Source organism: Physcomitrium patens, chromosome 8 (assembly GCF_059467195.1).
Source record: "Physcomitrium patens ecotype Gransden chromosome 8, ASM5946719v1, whole genome shotgun sequence".
NCBI classification, from domain to species: domain Eukaryota; kingdom Viridiplantae; phylum Streptophyta; class Bryopsida; order Funariales; family Funariaceae; genus Physcomitrium; species Physcomitrium patens.
This window is the reverse complement of record NC_143417.1, coordinates 6,677,624-6,685,087: the sequence shown is the minus strand read 5'-3', so window position 1 is coordinate 6,685,087 and position 7,464 is coordinate 6,677,624. Positions and strand designations below refer to the sequence as shown.

The 7,464-nt window shown below is 35.6% G+C and overlaps 1 protein-coding gene across 2 annotated transcripts; it reads left to right on the top strand.

Annotated features, from left to right (window-relative positions):
• Positions 1–230: 230 nt before the first annotated feature.
• On the top strand, positions 231–3,512 carry LOC112285281 (protein LOWER TEMPERATURE 1). 2 transcript variants are annotated; one of them, XR_002970644.3, is made up of 7 exons: positions 231–873; positions 1,906–1,951; positions 2,142–2,286; positions 2,552–2,622; positions 2,748–2,851; positions 3,026–3,151; positions 3,318–3,512. XR_002970644.3 is itself a non-coding variant. In XM_024525958.3 (6 exons), exons 1-6 carry the CDS (start codon positions 799–801, stop codon positions 3,062–3,064), a joined length of 480 nt encoding a protein of 159 aa, XP_024381726.1. In that variant the 5' UTR covers positions 234–798; the 3' UTR covers positions 3,065–3,512. The 2 variants fall into 2 exon arrangements, 1 of the variants encoding a protein (XP_024381726.1); XM_024525958.3 differs by having other exon boundaries at positions 234–873; positions 3,026–3,512.
• Positions 3,513–7,464: the final 3,952 nt, after the last annotated feature.

Sequence of the window (7,464 nt, the reverse complement as noted above, 5' to 3'; positions counted from 1 at the left end):
TAAATAATCATCCAACTCTTTCTCCCTTCATCCTCCATCCACTGTGGATGAAGGACAACTCATTGGCTAATGACATGGGAGGCAATTCACACTCGAATACCGAGCTGGCAGTTGAAGATGGCAGGCAAAGGAATGGCCACGTCGCACGTGCAGGAGATATACCTGGAAACGGGGAAGGGAAGACGGGTATGATCAGGAGTAGGAGAGAGCCATGGTAGAGAGTGGGGGAGGGTAGGGAGAGAGACAGAGACAGAGTGAGTGAGTGAAGGGGTAGTGGGGGGGGGGGGGATACTCGAGCAATGTGAATTCCAAGGCTTTGAATAGAATGCGGCACCGCATTGTGATTAATCTGGGTGTGGAATGAAGGAACTAACTGGGTTGGCTGACTGGCTCCCAATTTGTATTGCTTGACTCTCGTCTCCATTCTTCCTTCCTTCCTTCCTTCACTCCCTCCCTCCCCCCTCCCTCCTTGATATCTGTGCTCATTCTGGACTGAGGTTCCGCTTCGCATTCTTTGTTTGTTTCCAGGCCGTCCGTGTCCTGTGTGTGTATCACATGGTCTGTGAGGGAGCGGATACTCTCTACCTGCGTCGCTGCACTCTGGAGTTTGTTTTTGGGATTTGTGGGTGATATGATTATGAGTTCTGCGGGACTTGAGATGTCGGTGGAGGGGTGCTGAAGTTTTGAGGGTATTAGAAGTGGAATTTGGGTATTCGATTCTGGCTTGGAGGAGCTTTGAGGTAAGGAGGTGGGGGCTTGAGAAGCAGGAGGTGGGGGCTTGAGAAGCAGGAGGTGGAGATGGCGGGAGCAGCACAGTTTTTGTCTAATCTCCCGTCCAGGGGCTGCTTCGTACAGCCAGCGACGTCTACTTCGGTGGGTCTTTACTTTCTTTCGTGTTTGGGACTCTTTCGTTGTGGGACTGCTTCACAAGTTCAGTTGCTTGTATTCTCTTTGCAATCGATCTGTTGTGATGTGTTCTATAGTTTGCTTTAGCTATTTATCTCCGCTCTTAAGTGAACTGGATTGTCATGTAAGGGTCTTCTACCCTCGCGATGTGGACTATGTTATAATGCCTATTTCTCAATTAGGGCATGTTGCAGTTTTGACGAGCCATGCCAAATGTTGGAACGCTTTTCGAGAAAGACAAGTCTGATTAATTGGCTTTTAGATGTGATGTGCGTGGTTCCCAGAGCGTTTTAGGTGCAGCTGAATGCCTGTCGGAGAGTACGAGACTTTATCACAAATGTCGTGTGTGAGCTTGAACTTTTCCTTTGAAGTTGGGACGTCTGTGGGGGATGTCTCCCGAGTAACGTTCACAGGAAGCGTTGGAATATAGCCACGTTGTATTGTAGGGTTTTGGTCCAGATGGAAGCCATCAATGTTTAGTAGGAGGCGTAATTTTTGTTGTGAGGTTCTTGAACCCTATTTTGAGCGTTTGAGCGATATTGAGCGGAGATTAGGACGTTCCACTTGCACTAGAGGTTTAGGTCTCAAGTTGGATTTGTTGGCGCCTGGAAATTTGCAAGCAGTTTGGTGGTAAGGTCGGTCAGGATCCTCAATTAGCAACGTCGAATACTGCCAACGCTGAGATCTGTTTACATGCAGTAATTTATTATGTCATATAATTTTACCGAAGTAAACATTGATTTTTCAAGGTTCTGTAGGTGGACGGGTATAGCGTAACCCTTTTTCCCTTCTTTTGGAATGAAACCACTCAGTTATGGGAAAATGACTGTTCGTGTGAGTGCTTGCTCAAATGCGGCTCATGTGGGTCTTAAAGATGACTTACATACTCCTGCAAATTCAAGACAGGTTACATGTGTCGTTGAACGAAAGTGTCTCCTTAGTGATGATAGAGATTTTTTGTTATCCTGCTTCGTGTTGACCTTCGTTGGGTTTTGGCAGGGTCAGTTGACGACCTACATTTGTCAACATGACACCTCTCCTCCTGGTTAGTTGAGTTCTGCTTCTTCATACGCAATATGTAGGATGTATACTATATACCTTTTATGACTTCTAAAACTTCATTTGGTACATCGTAGGAGTCACGCAGGTCAAACTTGGCCTGTATAATGTTTTGTGGTGAGTACTTTGTTGTCAGGGAGTACATGCTGATGAATCGAAATGTCTTTCTCCATCAGATGAACAATTAATTAAGACAGACTCCACAAACATTCTTATTCGAGCTCTGACTCTGGGAAAGAAAAAGGGAAAAGGTGAACCGAAATCAGCTACAAAAGACAATAAGGGCAAGGTGCCCGCGACTGAAGAAAGCAAGGGGAAAAGGTGTTCTCTTTTCACTGCTTTTGATGCTTGTTCACCTCTTCTAATTCGCTCCTCGAGTATATTGAAAGGAGGGAAGTTGAGGAGTTTGCCTTTCGTATTTTTCGTGAGATTTATCCACTTATGAGACGGAAATTTTCCATTTCGAGGAGGCTCATGGAATGCGCTGTAATGTGGAAGCAACATTGATTGCGCAATAGTCACCCAATTATTTTTTATCTTTTGTACTTGAAATTCACATTATTGATTATATTTTTTTGTGATACAGACCAGCAGAACGGTTACCTGAAGAGAAACCAATTTTAAAGAGGGCAAATGTTGGCGGTGCTAGTGCACCGGGTAAGTAGGGTGTGGATTGCTCGTGGTGTTAAGTACAAGCTGTTTTTATATTATCTTTTTAAGAATCTTGTGTTGATGTCTTGCAATTTTGCGCTCACGTTCAGTTCATTGGTCTGTTGATCCAGAAGGCGGAACTAGTCGGTATGCTGAAAAGGACCTTCAAACTCTTACTGTGCAGAAGCTGAAGTCTATGCTCAAAGAGAAAGGGCTTCCTTTAAAGGGTCTTAAGGTATTGTTCAATGTAGTAGCCTACGGCTGATGGATGCAGTATGTAACGACAATGTAGGGAAGTAATGTAGATTGCATTTTGCTAATAATAATATCTGTGTTTTAAATTGTTTTGAAATTTTCTTTTCCATGATGGTTGCCATGATTGATGTTTATCGATGTGCTTATTTTACAGGATGAATTGATTGCTCGATTGTTGAACCAGAAGCGATGACAATGAACAATTAAGAAACAAGTATGACCACAGTTTGAGATAAAGCTACACTCAAATTTGAGTGCCCCTATTTGCTGCTGTGTTTCCGTGAGTGCCGCCTCCTGGATGCGCCAATCATTTTGATATTTGCTCGATGTTGACTTTTGGTGCCATGAGACTGGTATCTAGTAGAGGTTAACGAGTCTATTCACAAGCCTTGAACGCAGGTGCAGATGTGGCATTAACACATTCTATTATTGGTTTGCCAAGACAGTGTTCATTTGAGGATGCTTCATGGAGGAACTTTAGACTTGTGCGTATTTATTCAGGGTTTTGATGAAGAATAATGTACTTAATAGAAGTTTGCCCTCTACAAAGTAGGGAACGGCTGCAGCATTTTTACTGTCATTCTATGACATAAAAAAAATGGTTGGTACGTGTGAATAGAGAAATTTGGGTTGTTTTTGAATCCTGTTCATTCATGTCAAATTCATGATTGTAAAACCTGTATATATTCAGATTCATAGTTGACACCAGATTTGAATGAAATCAAATAATTTAACTTAATTCATACTTCATCCTAGTAAGTATCAATTGTTCATGCACAATGTTTAAACAAGTTGTAGCAGGAGGTTTTATTATGTGATTTCCATCACAGGTGATATATAACACCACTTTTTCATCTTCATACTAATTTGAAGGCATTTTGCACAGTAAGAGTTGGTAGAACAAGAGAACAAAGCAAATAATCTACTTTTAAGAAATCTATGTGGCTAAATAAGAAGCAAGTGGATTTTTTGAAAAAAAGTATGAGAAAACAATGTTGGTTAGGTGGTTCTAAATCAATGATGGAAAATTATCTCAACTACAATAAATAGTTTCTAAACTTGTTTCCATATATATATATATGTACTATGAATCCATACAAAAATAAGAAATGTAGTATATTAAGATAGGATTACTAGAGAAACATTCATAAATTAGTAGTGACATTGGTAAAATATTTTATTTGATATTCAGTAGCTAACAAAAAAAACAATGTAGAGGTTTTCTAAGAAAATCATGAGGCTTGTGGTACAAGTGTTAAGGTTGTGGAACACTTCTATAGTAACTTATTAGATTTAAAAACAAGTTATAAAAAAGGTTTTCATAGCTACATAGTAGATTCTAACCTTTATTTGAGAAATTTCTACAATGTTTTATGAAGAAATATTATGCATCTAATTTATTTATATTTATTTGTATTTTCTTAATAATGTTAATATTTAGATTATTGTTTTCTTGACTACAAAAAAATCCACAATAAATGGTGAGATTCAAATCTATTTTATAACTCGACAAAATTTAAAATATTTAAGATTTTATTTGTGTTTGAACAAAGGTGATAAATAATTTGTTTAAGCTATTGATGATATCTAATATTCAGTCATAAATATCTCCCAATTAATTAATCATTGTTAAAAACTTCAAAACTATATTCAAATAAGTAGTAGTAGATCTAATATACTTTAACAAAAAAAGAATTCTACCAAAACTTATGTTTTTTTCTTATCTGTGATGGTTTTGTTTTACTGCATTTTTAATGGAATCATCATCTCTAGAAAGTGACATGGATTTCTTTGCACGAGTAAATCTAACATGTTAAATATTGGGACCATGACTCTTTCTACTTATGCATCATTACATGGACCACTTGAGAACTAATTTGACAATTGATGTCAAGTACTTGCAAATAGCCTATTATTTTTCAAATGACAACACATAGATGCATTTTTTGGAGGCGCATTTTGTTCTATGCAAGTTGCCATATTGTTTGTTTTGCAAAGTTATGTTATAGTCTTTAATATGTTAATGACAAATTCAACATACATTGCTTTACTTTAAATCAATCATATTATTTATATCCATTTGGAATAGAGCTATTGCTGTCACAGACATATGCATGTAAGCTAATAATTACATATATAAATAGATAGAAATAATTAAAAGTAAGTAAAAATAAGTTAATTCTATAATATTTGTTATGGAAGCTTCTTAAAAGCTTTATAGACGCTGCATTGACTTTATAGGTGTCTTTAATTGACTTTTTGGATTAGAAACGTGGTCAATAAGTTGGCTATGTGCTACGCATATTAGCTAGGAGACCAAATTAATTATGTGGCCCACACGTTGTCGTAATACGTGAAGTCTTGCTTGAGAATGCTCCAGGCACCTGGTTGTGGAAGGTAGAATAGAAATTGCAACAACAAAATTCTAACTCTAATAGAAAACTAATAATGCTAAATAAGCTTTAATCAAATTCAGAGAAACTTCAAAGGAATTCCAAAGAAACAATAAGAAATCTTTAAAAAACATTAGAATGATTACAAACATATCTCAAATATATCTCAATTCAATCTTAATTTAATCTTAGTTGAAATCTTACTTCATTCAAACTTTAGGCCAAAAACTAATTAAATTTTATATCCTAAATAAAATTAGATAAAATCCTAATTCTTAAATCAAATCCTAATCATATCCTAAATCCTAAATCAAACCCTAATCCTTAATCAAATCCTAACCAAATCCTAATCCTAATCCTAAACTCTAAACCAAATCTTAATCAAATCCTAATCAAATCTTAAACCCTAAACCAAATCCTAATCCTAAATCAAACCTTAACCAAACCCTAATTCTAGTCTTAAATCCTAAACCAAACCCTAATCAAATCCTAAATTCTAAACCAAATCCTAATCAAATCCTAATCAAATCCTAAATCCTAAACCAAACCCTAACCAAACCCTAAATGAAATCCTAACCAAATTCTAAATCCTAAGCCAAATCTTAACCAAACCCTAGTAATATTCATAACACATTCAAACCTCAATAACTAATGAATGAACCGTTGATCTTAATTCAAATTTTACATAATTTTTTAAAACTAAGTTGAAAACAAGCTCAAAATTTTTCAAAAGGATCGGAATTACCAAGTAGACGATAACCTCAAAAATGTGCTTGAGTATTGGCCAACCTCCTTCTCCAACCTTGATGCCAATCTCCCAAAGCCAATATCTCTCTTTTTCACTGTTCGATTCATCTCAAAATTCTCAAAAACATAGAAAAACAAGTCTAATATTCTTTCACATAAATTTAACTCCAATCCAATGAGTAGATTGCATGAAATCTTAAAAACCCTCACTAGACCTAAAATTCTACTTTCTGAGATCTTGACTCACTTAATCCTCAATAATCCTCAATTCAACCGTTAGATCAAGCTCAAATTCATAATACATATTAAACACAACTATTATCATAAAGCCACAAAATTTCACTTGTAGATCTATTATAAAACTCTTGAAATCACTCAAAACATAAATCCTATTTTATTTCATAAAATCCAAGTCATCCAAAATAAACCTTGAATTTGCAAAGCTCTTACAAAGTTAATATAGATCCAAATCACCAAAAACCAATGCTCATAGAAACCCTATCCAATCTTCTATCAAACCTCTTTCTTTGATCTTCCAAAGAGTCCTGCACTCATCGTCAAAACTCGATTTTGTGCCTTAGGGTCTGATTTCAACCCTAGTTCATAACCGGCCCTCTTTGGATATCAAAATCTAGTTATTCTAAGTAATTTTTACTAGAATTTATTCTTAACTTTCTTTTTAAAATATCTATATCATTTATTTTTCCAATCTAACTTATTTTGCCTTATTTTTGGTGCTACAAAGTAAGTAGAAGCTATTTTTTCTAAAAGGACAGCATTACTACTAAAAGTTTTACTACCTTCCTATCTTTTATCCATATTTTTCTACTTTTTCTTTTAACTTGGCTTTTCTATAATAAGATCCATATTATGATCTTTCACCATATAGTCATGTTACAATAGGACAACGTAGAAAAACTTGCCTTGTAAGTCATGGCATCTATCCTACAAAGTCAATACATATTGGAAGTCTTGTAGAACACCGCCATGTAGCCCCTAATTAGATAGTATATATAGAGACAAGAGTGAAGCCCTCTTCACTCTTATCAATTCTTTTCTTGCTTCTAGTTTAGTTTCAAGGGTCTCTAGTTTTCTTGTCTTTTGGCAATAGCCATTCCAGTATCTTTCTTAATATACATATTGAGTTTTTTCTATTTTGTCATCTTTCTTTGAAAAAAGTCTCACTTATTTATTTATCTTTATCAAGTTCTTGTCCTTGACAAATTGACAAGAGTACACTTATAATATCAGAGATTTGTCTAATCTAGATTAAGAATGGAATATTTAGTTTTCTTGATAAGACATAAGCGTATTAGAAGTTATGGAGTACTCTCTTCTAAATTGATATCGTCCTTAATAATTTCTTTGTTTTCAAGTCCTTTCTTATACTTTTCTTGAGTGATGTTAAATATTTTTTTTTTAAGTATTATCATAGCAGAACTTGTTGAAATGA